Source organism: Meleagris gallopavo, chromosome 29, assembly GCF_905368555.1.
Source record: "Meleagris gallopavo chromosome 29, MGAL_WU_HG_1.1, whole genome shotgun sequence".
Classification (NCBI taxonomy): Eukaryota; Metazoa; Chordata; class Aves; order Galliformes; family Phasianidae; genus Meleagris; species Meleagris gallopavo.
The window spans coordinates 927,023-942,031 of record NC_139432.1 but is presented as its reverse complement, the minus strand read 5'-3'; the positions used below and the strand labels follow the sequence as shown (position 1 = coordinate 942,031).

Sequence of the window (15,009 nt, the reverse complement as noted above, 5' to 3'; positions counted from 1 at the left end):
TCTGATCCCGTTCCCAATGTCTCTGTCCCCATCCTGTCCCTGCCATGTCTCTGTGTCCCTCCTCACATCCCCTGTCCTCATCCTATTCCCAGTGTCCCCATCCCTCATCCTATTCTCAGTATCCCGTCACCATATCTCTGTCCCCATCTTATTCCCAGCATTCCTGTCCCCAACCTGTCTTCATATCCCTGTTCCCATATCTCCATCCCATTCCCAATGTCCTTGTCCCCATATCCCCGTCCCCATCCCACCCCATGTCCCTATCCTCATGTCCCTATTCCCAATCCCAGCGTCCCTGCCCCAACCTGTCCCCATGTCCCCCCCATCCCTCACCCCATTCCAGTGTCTTTGTCCCCTGTCCTTGTCCCCCAGTTCTCACCCTATTCCCATTCCCTGTCCCCAACCTGTCCATGTTCCCATCCATTCCCCTATCCCCATCGCATTCCCATTTCCCATCCATATCCCTATCCCCATCTCATGTCCCCATCCCCATATCCCTCATGTCCCCCATCCCCTCCCATTCCCCATGTCCCCCTATCCCCATCCCCATGTCCCCCTATCCCCCACGTCCCCCATCCCATGTCCCCTACCCCCTACCCTCGCCCCCCGCCGTCCCGTAGCAGCACAGCGCAGTCGGGTGGGTTTTGGGGGCGCTGTGCGCATGCGCCGCCACGCGCCCCCCGCCCGAGCCGCGCTGAGGGCGGCGGCGGCCATGAGGGGCGAGGAGGGGTCCGCGGGGCCGCGGGGGGCGGCGCGGGGCCGGGGGTGACGCGGGGTCTCCGCTGTGCCAGCACCACCCGCGCCGTGCGGGGTTCCGTGCGGAGTTCCGTGCTCCCGCGCGGCCCGAACCCCGCCGTGGGGCCGCGGCCCGGCACGGACCCCGCAGCCCCTGCGGGCGCTGAAGGCCGCGGTGCGGCGCGGTGTCACCGGCAGCGAGCGGAACGGCCGCGGTGCCCGCGTCAGGTGAGCGCCTGAGGTCCCGCGCCGGGCAGCCTCTGTGCGGCGGCCGGGGTGCGGGGCTGGTGGAACCCATAGGAGTTTATGGGACAGCTGGGCTGCCAGGCGAATGGTGGCCCCCCACAGCCAGCTGTAGGATGTTTGGGGTTGGTTGGTTCTCCGTAGCCAGCTGTGGGACACCTGGGGTTGGTGACACCCCATATTCAGCTGTGGGACGTCTAGGGTTTGTGGAGTCTCCACATTTCACTCTGGAACATTTGGGGTTGGTGGGCTTTTCCATAGCCCAGTTTGGGACACCTGGGGTTGGTGGTATTCCATGTTCAGCTCTGGGGTGTCTGGGGTGCCGGACAAATGGTGGCCCCCCGTAGTTAACTATAGGATACTTGGGGTTGGTGGTCTCTCCATAGCCAGCTATGGGACATCTGGGGTTGTGGCCTCTCCATATTCAGCTGGGACATCTGGTGTTGGTGGACTCTCCACATTTCACTGTGGAACAGTTGGGGTTGGTGGTCTCTCCATAGCCCAGTCTGGGACACATGGTTTTGGTGGCATCCCATGTTCAGCTCTGGTACATCTGGGATTGGTGGCACTCCGTAGCCAGCTATAGGACATCTGGGGGTGCCAGACAAATGGTGGCCCCCCATAGCTAGCTGTAAGACATTTGGGGTTGGTGGCATCCCGTGTTCACCTCTGGCACTTCTGGGGTTGGTGGTCTCTCTGTATTCAGCTCTGGGACATCTGGAAGTGCCAGACAAATGATGGCCCCCTGTAGCTAACTATAGGACATTTGGGGTTGGTGGCATCCCATATTCAGCTCTGGGACAGCTGGGGGTGCTGCCCTATAGCACAGCACTCTGCTCTGTGCGCTCCATCCCTCAGCAGCAATGGCTCCCTTAGGAACATTCCGGCCCCTGTGGGGCCTTTCACCATTGCTTTAGGATTTCACAACAGTGACATTTGCACATCTATTTTTAGGGCTATTTTTCATCCCTTTCTCTTTTGAGAGGAATCAATCCCGGCTCTTTCTGCCAGCTCAGCCCTCGCTTCCCAGGGAAGTGCTAATTTTTTTTCCACTATCAAATTGATTGCGAAGAGGAGACAGTGGGCAGGGATGTAATTAGGGCACGCGCGTGCAGTATGGATTCTTGAGCAACAATTGGGTTCGGCAGCCGGGTGCTCCGTTTGTGCTGAGCAGGGAAGCGGCGTGAATTCAGCCATCGATGTTCTTTCTAAGAACGCACTGAACGTGTTCTTGCTTTCCTAGGGGAGAAGCAAAGCGCTGCTCCGATGGATGAAGCGCGCAGCTCGGTACGTACGCTGGCTCTATTTCAGAGCCGTCCCGCTGCTTTATTGGGGCGCGTCTTCCCCTTCAGCGGGACGGCAGGAAGATGAGCGTTGCTGGGCAGGCACGAGGGGCAGCGCCGGCGTCCCCGCGGTGAGCGGAGCGGAGCGGAGCTGGGGGCGTGCCGTGCGATGGGTGGGCTGAACCGGGCATCTTTTCTGCATCTGACGGATGCGCGGCTGCTCGGTTCCTTTCTCGCCGCCCGGCAGCGCTGTGCAGGCCGGCCGGGAGCTGCTCACCGTGCCCGGCGCCCGGCGGGGCCGCAGGTAAGTGAGCTGAGCTGCAGCCGGTCCCTGCGCTTCCTCGGAGGGCAGCCGCCCTTCTGCTGTGCCTTTCTTCGCGAAAAGCAGCGCCTCGATCGACGTTTTGCCGTGGAGAGAGCGATGGATGGGGCCGGACGGGGCACGGGGAGCGTTTTGCTGTGCTCTGACCTCGTGTAGAGGCTTTTATTTTCAGATCTTTCGCAGCCGTGTTGCGGGTTTATTCCGGTCGCCGCCTCTCTTTGTCACCCTTTTGCTTTTCAGGCCGGCTCTGCCAAGTTTCAGTTCAGTTTAAATTACATCTGTACCCCATCCGAAGTGACCGCCTTTGTACTTTCAGGGCTGAAATTGTAAGTCCTGCTGTCACCGATGCCTTTGAGCAGCAGACGGTGCTTCAGTGTTAAAAAGTAGAACTAAGCAGTTCTTTGTTCAGTATTGCTTCGTGGTTTAAGTTCTGTGTGTTTGTTTGAATCACCTCGCGGGTCTAAACGCGTGTTTGTAGAGAAGGAATTGCCTCTTTCAGTTTGTTTTCTGGCTGGGTTCGGTTTGTACCCACCTGTAGCCCTTGGCAGAGGAGTGTCTTTGTTTCTTGGCAGGAAACATCCAAGCCGTCACAGATAACGCAGGGCTGCACGTAGCTGGGAGCTGAGGGTGCTGGGCTGAGGGCTCCGGGTCGCCTGGGATGAGGAAAAGAGGCAGGAGGGCTCAGAGCTCCACGCTGACCCCAAGTTTAAGAATTCAGGAAGGGATTTGGGAGCACTTTGCTGCTTTTAATTTTAGAAAAGCTGCGCCTGTGAGGAATTGCCTGCAGATTAAAGAGATAATTAATTTGGGAATTGTGCAGCACGGGTGAAATATTGAAAGGTCTCTTCTGATTTTACATAGCTTTACATCTGGCAAGGACGGGGTTCAAGGGCAGAGCTCTTTAGCTGTGAAGCCCGGAATGCAGCGGATGCAGTTGGCGGTGAATTTTTAACACACACACTTGTTGGCTTGGTGACGTGCTGACTGCCAGCAGTTCTGTAAGTGCAGAAACACCCCAACTTCTGCTAAAACACCACTTTGTCCCAGCCAGCCCAGGCCTGGGTTGGGGTCCTGAGCGCTTTGGCAGTGCTCGGAGGTGTCGTTCAGGCAGCTAAGACCAACGAGGAACGACTCCAGTGAAAAATACATGGCTGTTTCCTACTGTCTGCATTTCCCTTTCATTCCCACTGCAACACTGCGGTTGACTGGGAAGTCTGGTGGGGATTGTTAAATAGTCCCCCTTGTTAAAGGGTTTTGTGCTTAAATTAAACTGTGGTTTAAGATGAAAGTTGGTGGATGCTCAATGAATGGGCTCATTGGGGGCCATTCTTCCTGCCAGCATCGATGCTGTGTTCCCAAATATTGGTAAAAATCCCTTAAAGAGGGCTTTTCATAGAAGAGCGTGGGGCTCTCAGTGGTGCTGCGAGGTGAATTGTTTGCCCGGGCTATAAATAAAAAGCTATATTTGGAAAAATTAAAAAAAAAAAAAACAACAAAAAAAATCGAGTCTTTATGGGTAAAATTGTACAGAGGGAAATGCGATGGAAAATTTGAGTCAGATGAGCTGATGTGTGAGGCATTTCCCTGTGGGGTCACTGGGCTGAAAAATGTTTTATGTGCCTAAAGTTGAACAGATGTGTGTGCTGAGCCCCCAGCCTGGCAGCCGCCGTCTTCATCGTATGGCTGTGCTTCATTTACACACAGAGCTGTTTTGGTGCATTTTCTGGGGGTGTTTTGGGTCATCCCGGTACTCAGCACGTGCCCGTTATTAGCAGGATTGCTTTCAGGCTTTAAATTAGACGTGTGCTCAAACGAGTCGCGGAGCTGGGATTGATGGCTTTGCACAGGAGTGAGGGATTTCTCCCAATTAGCTTTCTCAGATGAAAATCGCTGAGGTCTTCCAGCACTGTGCCTAAATAAGGGCACGATACCAGCTTTCAGCTCTTACGGATATTAGTTCCACCTTTTTAGGTAGGCATTTGTTAGGAGGCAATTATGATTGCATGTGCTTGACCTTGTTTAAGATATTGCTGAGATACAGAGAGAGGACATCTGTTGTGGGTGATCAGCAGCTTTTGCTGTTCTTTCCAAGTGTAAACGTTGCAGAGGTGGATGATGATTGTGTTTGATGATTTTCCTTTGCCGTGTTCCTCTCGGCCACTGATCTGCTTTGCCCAGGTGGTTTGGTTTGCCTTGGAGGTGGCTGTGCACGCTGCTGCTTCTGCTGAACTCCCAAAGCCCTTCCAAAAGGTGCAGTGTTGTTTCCACTTTGCTCTCCTGATTGAGCCGCACTACTGAAGAGATGTGAAACGGGTCTTTATTTTGGTTTTAAACCCGAGGATGGCTGTGGTGCACTGCTGGAGGACACAGCGTGTGCGGTGATGGGCGGTGATTGTGGCACGGGGTGTGTGGGCTCTGCCCACGAGCGTTCAGGAGAGCATTGAGCTTCTACAAAAGGGGTTGAGCTCTAATGAAGGTGGTTGAGCTCTAATGAAGGTGGTTGAGCTCCAATGAAGGTGGTTGAGCTGCAAAGGTGGTTGAGCTCCAATGAAAGTGGTTGAACTCTAATGAAGGTGGTTGAGCTCCAGCAAAGTTGGTTGAGCTTCAGTGAGGGTGGTTGACCCCTAATGAAAGTGGTTGACCTCTAATGAAGGTTGAGCTCCAATGAAGGTGGTTGAGCTCCAGTGAAGGTGGTTGAGCTCCAGTGAAGGTGATTGAGCTCTAATGAAGGTGATTGACCCCTAATGAAGGTGGTTGAGCTCCAGCGAAGGTGGCTGAGTTCTAATGAAGGTGGTTGAGCTCCAGTGAAGGTGGTTGAGCTCCAGTGAAGGTGGCTGAGCTCCAGTGAAGGTGGCTGAGTTCTAATGAAGGTGGTTGAGCTCCAATGAAGGTGGCTGAGCTCTAACAAAGGTGGTTGAGCTCCAGTGAAGATGGTTGAGCTCCAGTGAAGGTGGTTGACCCCTAATGAAGGTGATTGAGCTCCAGTGAAGGTGGCTGAGCTCTAATGAAGGTGGTTGAGCTCCAATGAAGGTGGCTGAGCTCCAGCAAATGTCTTTGAGCTCCAACAGAAATCGTTGAGCTTTGGTGCAGGTCTCTGAGCTCCTACAAAGGTGACTGAGCTCCAGCAGAGGTCTTTGAGCTCCACTGAAAACCATGGAGCTCCAACAGAGGTCACAGAGCTCAAACGGATTGCCCAGAATGGTGATTCCTTGAGCACGTAGATGTTTTTCCCCCTTTCTTGAGGGTGTTTCTGACTCCTGGTGACCTGCTGAAGCCTGGCCGAGCGCTCAGCTGTCGGTCTGGGGACTTGGGCTTAGCATCTGGGCGGTGGGTGGCGTGCATTGGGCTGGCTCTGTGTTGGGGTGCTTTCAAATGGGGTTAAGAATAAAACAATCAGGTTCTTACATCTGAAAGATACGCGCCTTGCTGGTGTGCTGCTCCTACAAAAAGTAATCTGGTTTTCACACTAAACGTTTCTTAGGTGGTTAACAAATGACTCAGTTTTAGTTAATGCAGACATTCCTCAGCTGACTTTCAAATAGTTGAGCTGTTTTCAAAAGGAGAGGTATTCTCACATTGGAAACGGATTCCTGGGATATTTAAAGGAACTTTGAAGAGGCTGGGAAGCAGCACACACGCATCTTCCATGTGCTCATCTCTGGTCCCTGGCTCACTGGAAGTCTCTGCTCCCGTCGTACTCTGCAGTTGGAATCCTGTGACATAGGCTGGGCTGTGACCTCCCTCCTCTGCAGGAAATGACTCTTTACTCCCACTCTCTTGGTTATCACTCACCCAGTTGTTCCTCCCTGCGGAACAGTCCCTGTCCCAGTATGGCCTTGTGGTTTCCTGGCAAGGAGCCTTTGTGAGACAGCAGCAAGTCTTGTAAATGACAGCAGTCTGCTCTGCCTGTTGTGTGCTGGAAGTCCCCATACAGCACCCTGTCTGACTTTTTCTTCTGGAAAGAATACTGCCTGATGATTCTAGCCTATATTTTCATACGGCCTCATCTGTCCTGTATGAGCGTTGGGTTTGGAGATGTAGAATTTGCCAGGGACTTTGGGACTGTTGTCTTGAGGAGTCCCTCGAGGAGTGGGGCTGTGCCTTTTTCTTGCACTGTGAGTGCAGCCATGGGGAAATGGCTTTGTTTTCCTGTTTGCCACTGTTCTCTCTTGTAGCAGCACCACGCGGTCAGGCTGTTGGTGGGGCTTTCTGGGTATTTCCTGAGGAGCCTCTGAAGCAGCAGAGAAGTGGTGCAGTGGGTGCAGGGATGCCTTGGTAAGGGAATCACCCAATCACACCTGGAGTTGCCTCGTTCTGTGGTCAGTCCATGCTTTCCTGAGTGAATGAGCTGTGGTCCAGCACGTGCTGCTTAGCATCCTTTGTGCTAAGAGTATTTTGGAAAGCAGAATTTGGTTGCCTCTCCATGAGGAAACGGTTGGGCCACTTGTGAGCTCCAGCTGGGAGAGGGGTACAAGGTGAGCAAAAAGTTCAGTGACTTAATGAGGCTGTGTGAAGACATGCAACCTTCAGTACCTAAAGGGAGCCTACAAACAGGAGGGAGTCAGCTCTTGGAAAGGGGAGATAACAGCAGGACGAGGGGAATGGCTTTAAGTTGAGGGAGGGCAGATTTCAGCTGGATGTCAGGGGAAGTTGTTTGCTGTGAGAGTGGGGAGGTGCTGGAACAGCTGCCCAGAGGCTGTGGATCCCCGTCCATCCCTGGAGGTGTTCAAGGCCAGCAAGGATGGGGCCCTGGGCAGCCTGGGCTGCTGTGAGATGTGGAGGTTGGTGGCCCTGCATTGGTGGAGGGTTGGAGCTTCGTGATCCTTGAGCTCCCTTCCAACCCTGGCCGTTCTGTGATTCTGTGTGATTCTGTGCCCACCCTCCTCAAGTACCGAAAGCCTGGAGATAAGAAACTGGGGGAAGTTTAGCATTGCTGCGTGGTTCTATCAGTAGAAGCCAACTTGCTTTTTCCCATCTGTCATAATCCAGTGCTGGTGAATGAGGTGTACCCACCCATCGTCTCCAGCTCGGCTCTGCGAGAGCCATCTGACTTACAGGAGCAGACAGCACTGCTCTCTTTGGGCTTCTCTCTTTTTTCCTGAAATGGCCGTGAGAGTGATATCTGGGTCAGCTGCCTCCAGCGTGTCACTTTCTTTTGACACTCATGGCTGTGAGCGTGCAGGAGGAGCGCGGTGGGGAAGCGCCGCAGTGGGATCAGGAGTCGTTAAAGGGGTATTGTGGTTATCTGCATCCCTTCGGGGGGAAATCTCTCTCATGGCTGCCCAAACGTGCTTTCCTTCTGATTTAGCACTGTGTCCCAGGTCTCGGCGTGGGTCCCCATCCGTCCTCAGGTCTGCTTTCAGGTATGGGGACACGTCCTGAGTGTGCCTATCTGGGCTGCCATCCCACACAGGATGGAAAGGGGCACCGTGCTGCTCTCCTGTGTATTTCCAGACCCTGTAACACATCCCCCCATCGTTGTGTTCATTCTTACAGGAAAAGTAGTTTTCTGCTTGAGTCCCAGCCTCCTCTGTGTGGCACCCAGCGATGGGTTGGTACTCAGTGGGCACAGACTGAGACACAGCAGTCCTGCTTAAAGATAAGAGCGTGGTCAGATGCTGAAACAGGTTGTCCAGAGAGCTTGTGGATTCTCCTTCCTTGGAGGAAACCCAACTGGACAGAGTCCTGCCGACCTGCACTGGTTGGTAGCAGTGGGCTGGATCTGCCTGCCCGGTCCCTGCCAGACCTGTGGGTTTGATGACTGGACTTGGTGGCTCCTCTCTGTCCCAAAAATGGAGCAGTGGGGTATGTCTGTGTTTGTAGCCAGAGCTTTGGAGCCTGCCCTGGAACTCTGTCAGAGCTGTGGTATGAAATCAGGAGATTGAATTTGTAGTATCAACTGCCAGCTGGCAAAAAAAAAATTGTAAATTTTTGGGGTAACGTGCATCGGTACAAGAAAAACTGGGGGTTAAGCATCAAATTAGTTGAATGGGTGGTTCTGTTGCTTGATGTTGGGCTTGTGGGCACGCTTATCTCGTGTGGAGAGGGGCTTTGTGTCCGGAGCTGAGGAGCACGTTGCCCCATCACAAGGTGTCCAGGTGGGAGCAGCTGCTGGAGAGCACTGCTGGGTATTTGGAAGAGGAGAGCTGAGTGTTTCTGGTCACGAAATCATTGAGGTTGGACAAGACCTCTAAGATCATCACGTCCACCTGTAATCATCTTGCAGAAACCCCATGGAATCCACGTTGAGAGGAATAGAGGGAACTAAGAGCTTGATCAGAAGTATTTTGTGGCCCTGAATCCGTACTGAGACCCTGCTCACTCAGTGGGTTCGTCATCGGTGTTGGCAGGAGGATCTGCTGCTGACCTTTGGATGTCAGAAGGCAGCGCTGTTTGCTGGCAGCCCGAGAGCTGGGTGTTGGTTGCACACCTTCATGTTTGGCTGTTTGCTCCTGTCGGACTTGAGGTTCAGATTCGATCTTATTGCACGAGGGCATTGCCCTTTTCAGGCCCTGCCCCGTTAGTCTTTACTTTCAAGTCATGTAGAGGCAGATGGGCAGCTCACGTGGCAAGCTGCATCCCAGCTCTGGGTTATGCTGTGGCTCGTTGCCCCCAGGACCAGCTGTTCCATCACACAGGCTGTCAGATAACACCCTGCCTTCTCGTGAAATCTGCTGACCAGCTTGTTTTCTCCATTATTGCATTTCAAATCATCGGAATGCCAGCATCACCTGGGGCTTGCTGCTGAACTTCCTTGTTATCTCAAGTCTGTAGGATCCCAGAACCCCACGAGATGGCACAGACCCGACAGCTCACCTCCATCGCCCCGGAAATACCTCTTCCCGGAGCTCCCCGTTGCTGTAGGTGAAGTAAATGCCAGTTTGGCCAGCACAGCACATCTCCCAATTCCATTTGAGTTGTGTCACTGCGGGGGAGCGATGCTAAAACTGTCACTTGGCTTCCCATGCTGGCATTACCTAGAGGGCACTTGGAGGCTATTGGGGGTTCGACTCTTATCTGCGAGTTCCAGCTCATCTCTGAGCTGAATGCTTGGGTGGGTACATGCGTGTTGGTTTTCCAAAAGATGCGTGTTTGACATCTTTATTTTTTTGACAGCACAAGAATCTTATTATTTCTCCACCTCTCCTTTAGCCTGCTGTTCTATTCTGCCCAGGATCTGCGGTTCCATCATCTGAGATGCTTTGCTGGTGATGGGTTTGGCCATCGCTTTCTTCCTTCTCGAGTAGTAAAAACCGAGTGAATGTAAATGAGATTTGAATGAATTATGCTAGTTATGCATTCATCCTAATTCAAATCCTATCTTAATTAGCCCGGGGACCTAATTTGACTTTCACGCAGCATGAAACTACTTTGGATTATCACTGGAATTGCCATGCATTTATTCTTGACTTTTTTTTCCGATCAGCGCGCATCTTTTTACACTGCTTAAAAACAGAGCAAAACTAATATATCATTAATAAATTAATCAGATTTAATTAGGGCTGCACAGAAGGATATATTTTAAGGGGAAAAATGCTGTAAATACATTCCCTGTACCGAGTGCTTCTGTGCCGAGTGGGGATGAGCTCATGACACAGACACAGAGTGAAGGTCTCTCTCGGATGCACTTTCTGCCATGACTTAAACGAGCTGAAATTGCTGACATTCTGCCTTTTTCAGATGTGTGTCAGCGTCCATAGACTTCTCCTTCAAACGATGGAAGATTATTGAGTTAAATATTGCCAGAACGACAGATCTGGGAGGCACTCAGTGGACGTGGGGTGAAGGTTGCTGCCGTGTATCTGGTCCTGCAGCACATATGTGAAGGCAGAACTGCTCTCTAGCTCAAAAACCGAAGGATACAGCCACGTGAAATGCCAGAATTCTGCGTATGACTTTCTTCTCTCCTTCTAATTAGATTGAGATGAACGTTTCCAGTAGGACTGCGGGTTAATGAGAGGTCGTTTCATTGAGCCTAAAGGTTTCCTTGCAGACAGAAGGTGCTGCTGGTGTGTTTTCCCATATTTGTATCCGCAGCTTTCCTCTGGAATGGGGCTAAATATAGAATAAATGACGTTTTCTTGTCAGGGAGAAGCAGAGCGGCTCAGCAGCTTCAAATCTGAGCATTGAGAGCCTCCTAATCAACGCATGCCGTTAACGCACAGCTGATAAGCCTTGCACATGTGAAGGCTGCGGTTAATCTGAGTGTCAAGTCTGCGCTGTCAGTGTCTGCAGGTGAGCTGTGATCTCTCATTTGTATAATCGCTGGAAGTCAGAATGGGAAACGATCTTGATCCTGAAGTGAGTTCAGGGAGGGGTTCACAGCTCTGCATGTTTTCCTGCTCCGTTTCTCCCCACGTTCCCCACAGAAGCAAATGGAACTCTGATCTCTTCCAGGCATCTTCCCCGTTCTTCAGATGGACTCGAGGCTGACACGTTCACTCTCTGACGTCCTGCAACTTCTGAAGGATGCACACACCGGCACGGCATGCCGACTTGCTAACCAGGAGGTGAGATCCCTTATGCATTAATTGCTTTTGCTGTATTGCAGCTCACCACGAGGATTCTGACTCCTTCTCCTATTAACTGCAGCCCAGTGACTGCTCTTACCCAGTGACTCGTGCTTTTCCTGAAGCACGTCCTTGCAATGAACTTGGCCAAGGCAATTTGTTTCAATGGGCTCAGCCTCCAAAGCAATGTATTTATCTGCATCAACTATACTCTGTTTCCGTTTGTCAGTCTGCAGGTTCCTGTACCACATGTGGCATTTGTCAGGCCTGGATTGCTGGGGAGAGGCTGACTGGGTGCAGAGCTGTTTCTGGTCTTGGTGGAACTGACTGTAACTAGGAGCAGTTGATCTTTGTTCTAATGTGGGAATTGTTTTTCAAGGTCTTTAATCCCTATTACGTGTGCTTTTTTAATGCTATATCATGCTATTTTTTTTTTCTCATCATGCCATCAAGTAATGAATCAAATGACCCACCCAGTCCAGCCATGTTGTGCTGTGCTGACATCTTTTCAATAAAACATTTAATTTCACAAAAAAGGTAAATTTGCATCATTTCATTCATTGATGATACACTGATTGCATTGATGGTTGCACTGATAATGCATTGATGATGCGTTGGCTGCGTGGATGTTGTGCTGGTGATGCTTTGATGCTCTGATTATGTTATGCTGTATCAGTGCATTAATTGCATCGCCTCAGACCTCAGCATGCTGCCTGTGAACACCCCTGTCGTTGCATGGAACAACTTGAATAGCTGTAAATTGCAGATTTGCAGGGCAGCACTGCTCTGCTCGTGGTCTGTATTGGATTGTCCTGTCCTAAAGCAAAGTCAACAGCAGTTGCCTGCTCTCAGGTTTTGGCTGAGTGACTCTTTGCTACCTTAAGACAGCTGGCATTGCTCTGTAGGGTCCTTTCTTCCCTTTTTCAGGGCACTGAGGTATGCAATATAATTAAACTAGCAGTGTTTCTCTCTGTTGGCTGTGGGTGGTGGAGGCCAACGTTGTTAGCTCAGATTTCAGCAGTGAAAACAAGTCCTGGTGTCAGCAGTGGGACGTAGCCAGCGGTGCCCATAAAATGTCACAGGAGCTGAGCTTCTGATCCACTGCATTAAGGAGATTTCAATCCAAAGTGTAAACATTAGAAATGCAGAGCAGCCATGCCTTTCTCTTCTGCATGGAAGCAGCTTTGGAAGCAAGATTTGTTTGTGCAGTGGCAGAGAGCTGCTACTTTATTTCTTGACAGGGGACTTCCCAAAAGCCTGCAGAGGAGACGTAGATCTTCAAACAAGTCCTGGCAGCTGGAGCTTCCCGACAGCAGGTGATGCCACAGAAGAGTTCTGTGTTGGTTGTCAGATTTGAGCCTTTCTCTCCTGATTGCATGTTTGCGACGTGCAGGCTTGAGCTCATCCACTCAACTCTTTTGGGGGTTCTGTCTGTTTTCTAGATAAAATAATTCGACCACCATGAGTTGGAGCTTTCTGACCCGTCTCTTAGAGGAGATCCACAACCACTCCACCTTCGTTGGCAAAATCTGGCTGTCGGTGCTGATCGTGTTTCGGATCGTCCTGACAGCTGTGGGAGGCGAATCCATTTATTACGATGAGCAAAGCAAGTTTGTGTGCAACACGGAGCAGCCCGGCTGCGAGAACGTTTGTTACGACGCTTTTGCTCCCCTTTCTCACGTGAGATTTTGGGTGTTCCAGATCATCCTCGTCGCCACTCCGTCCGTCATGTATTTGGGCTACGCGATCCATAAGATTGCCCGCATGGTGGAGCACAGTGACGTTGACAGAAGGTTCAGAAGCAAAAGCTTTTCGACGCGCTGGAAACAACACCGAGGCTTGGAGGAGGCCGAGGACGACCACGAGGAGGACCCGATGATGTACCCAGAAATAGAGCTGGAAAGCGAACGGGAGAACAAGGAGCAGCAGCCCCCCGCCAAAGCCAAGCACGACGGGCGGCGGCGGATCCGCGAGGACGGGCTGATGAGGATCTATGTGCTGCAGCTGCTGGTGAGGGCGACGTTCGAGGTCGGCTTTCTGATCGGTCAGTACCTTCTGTATGGTTTTGAGGTCAGCCCCGTGTTCGTGTGCAGCAGGAAGCCCTGCCCCCATAAGATAGACTGCTTCATTTCAAGGCCGACCGAAAAGACCATTTTCCTGCTCATAATGTACGGGGTGAGCTGCATGTGTTTGCTTTTGAATGTGTGGGAGATGCTCCATTTAGGGTTTGGCACCATCCGGGACACATTAAACAGTAAGAGGAAGGAGCTGGAGGACTCTGGTACCTACAACTACCCCTTCACCTGGAACACACCCTCTGCTCCTCCCGGCTATAACATTGCGGTCAAACCCGATCAAATGCAATACACCGAGCTGTCCAACGCCAAGATGGCCTACAAGCAGAACAAAGCCAACATCGCTCAGGAGCAGCAGTATGGCAGCAACGAGGAGAACATCCCCGCCGACCTGGAAAACCTGCAGAGGGAAATCAAAGTGGCTCAGGAACGCCTGGACATGGCGATCCAGGCCTACAACAACCAAAACAACCCCAGCAGCAGCTCCAGAGAGAAGAAGTCCAAAGCAGGCTCCAACAAAAGCAGTGCCAGCAGCAAATCGGGGGACGGGAAGAACTCTGTCTGGATTTAACCTTGGCTGAGTTTATGTGTTGTCTTTTTCTCACAACCAGCAACCCGTTGAGTAATGGCTTCCATTAAGTAAATATTTGGTTCTGCTTATTTTCAGGGATACTGTTGGCTAGCGATTCCAGCTCTAAGAAAGTGTTTATATGCATACTGTAGGACTGTACAACTTTATTCTTCTGCCTTCCAAGCCAGGAGACAAATAGGTATATTTAAATCATTCTCATTGAAGGGTTTACGCTGTATGTACAGTATTATCGTACATTTATTATGCACAATTTTTTGTATTTGTACACTGGATCTCCGAAGTTACCCTTTTTTATATGAAAGGAGAAAACTGTAGGTAGCAGTTAGCATTTTGCTAGTTTTATTACTGTGGTTCGTCGTCGTTCTCTGTTTGTTTTCAATGTCAGAACTTTCTATGCTGCATTTGAGAAGTGCCTTGAACACACAGCACCAGGGAGCCCAGCTGTCCGCTCCCTTAGAGCAGGGGGAGGTTCGGGAAACGTCTGCTGATGGTGCTCTTAACTCTACCTTTTATAAAGATGACGTGCTACTTACAAATGGAAGTGTCACTCCATAGCTATTATGTGCTACGTTTCTTCATCCCGTGGAAGATGACTTGTAATTCCGTGTATTTACCTGTTTAAGAGGTTTCCGAGGTCTCTCGTTATGTAACACCCTGCTCCAAATGTCCCATAGCTGCCTATATGGGGGCCACACCTGCCTGTCTACCCAGATGTCCCTGTGTCCCTTGTCCCCTGGGGTCACTGGGATACTCATTCCCCTGGCTCCTTTTGTCCTCTTGTCCCTGGTCCTCTTTGTCCCTTGAGGTCGTTGGGATGCTCGTTCCTTTGGTCTCTTTTGTCCTTGCCCCGTGCCCCTTCTCCCCTTGTCCCTGCCCTATGAGTCACGGAGATACTCCTTCCCCTTATCCCATTTGTCCCCCGTTCCTCTGGTCCCTTTTCCCATGGGGTCGTTGAGATGCTTGTTCCCCTGATCCTGTTTGTCTTCCCTGTCCCATGAGATCACGGGGACTCTTGTTCTCCTGGTCCCATTTGTCCCCCGATCCCCATGTTCCCTTGTTCCCTGGTTCTGTTTGTCTCCTGGGGTCACTGCGATACTCATTTCTCTGTTCTCTTTAGTCCTCCCTGCCCTCTGTCCCCCTTGTCCCCTGTTCTGTGAAGTCTTGGGGATACTCATTCCCCTTGTCTCATATCCCCTTGTCCCCTGATTTGCTGTCCCATGAGCTCATGAGGCTCGTTCCCCTTGTCCCT

General features: G+C 51.5%; 1 protein-coding gene across 15 annotated transcripts; it reads left to right on the top strand.

Moving 5' to 3' along the window:
- Positions 1-1,947: 1,947 nt before the first annotated feature.
- GJC1 (gap junction protein gamma 1) lies at positions 1,948-14,296 on the top strand. 15 transcript variants are annotated; one of them, XM_085210901.1, is made up of 7 exons: positions 1,948-2,265; positions 10,502-10,592; positions 10,672-10,818; positions 10,981-11,093; positions 11,323-11,630; positions 12,335-12,409; positions 12,536-14,296. In XM_085210901.1, exon 7 carries the CDS (start codon positions 12,555-12,557, stop codon positions 13,737-13,739), a length of 1,185 nt encoding a protein of 394 aa, XP_085067027.1. In that variant the 5' UTR covers positions 1,948-2,265; positions 10,502-10,592; positions 10,672-10,818; positions 10,981-11,093; positions 11,323-11,630; positions 12,335-12,409; positions 12,536-12,554; the 3' UTR covers positions 13,740-14,296. The 15 variants fall into 15 exon arrangements, with proteins under 15 accessions (XP_085067027.1, XP_085067024.1, XP_019478921.1 ...); XM_085210898.1 differs by having other exon boundaries at positions 10,264-10,592; XM_085210899.1 differs by lacking the exon at positions 1,948-2,265 and adding an exon at positions 2,437-2,565 and having other exon boundaries at positions 10,264-10,592.
- Positions 14,297-15,009: the final 713 nt, after the last annotated feature.

Coding starts and splice junctions, on each gene's coding strand:
- GJC1 (XM_019623376.3), top strand. CDS start 12,555: ATGAGTTGGAGCTTTCTGACCCGTCTCTTAGAGGAGATCCACAACCAC.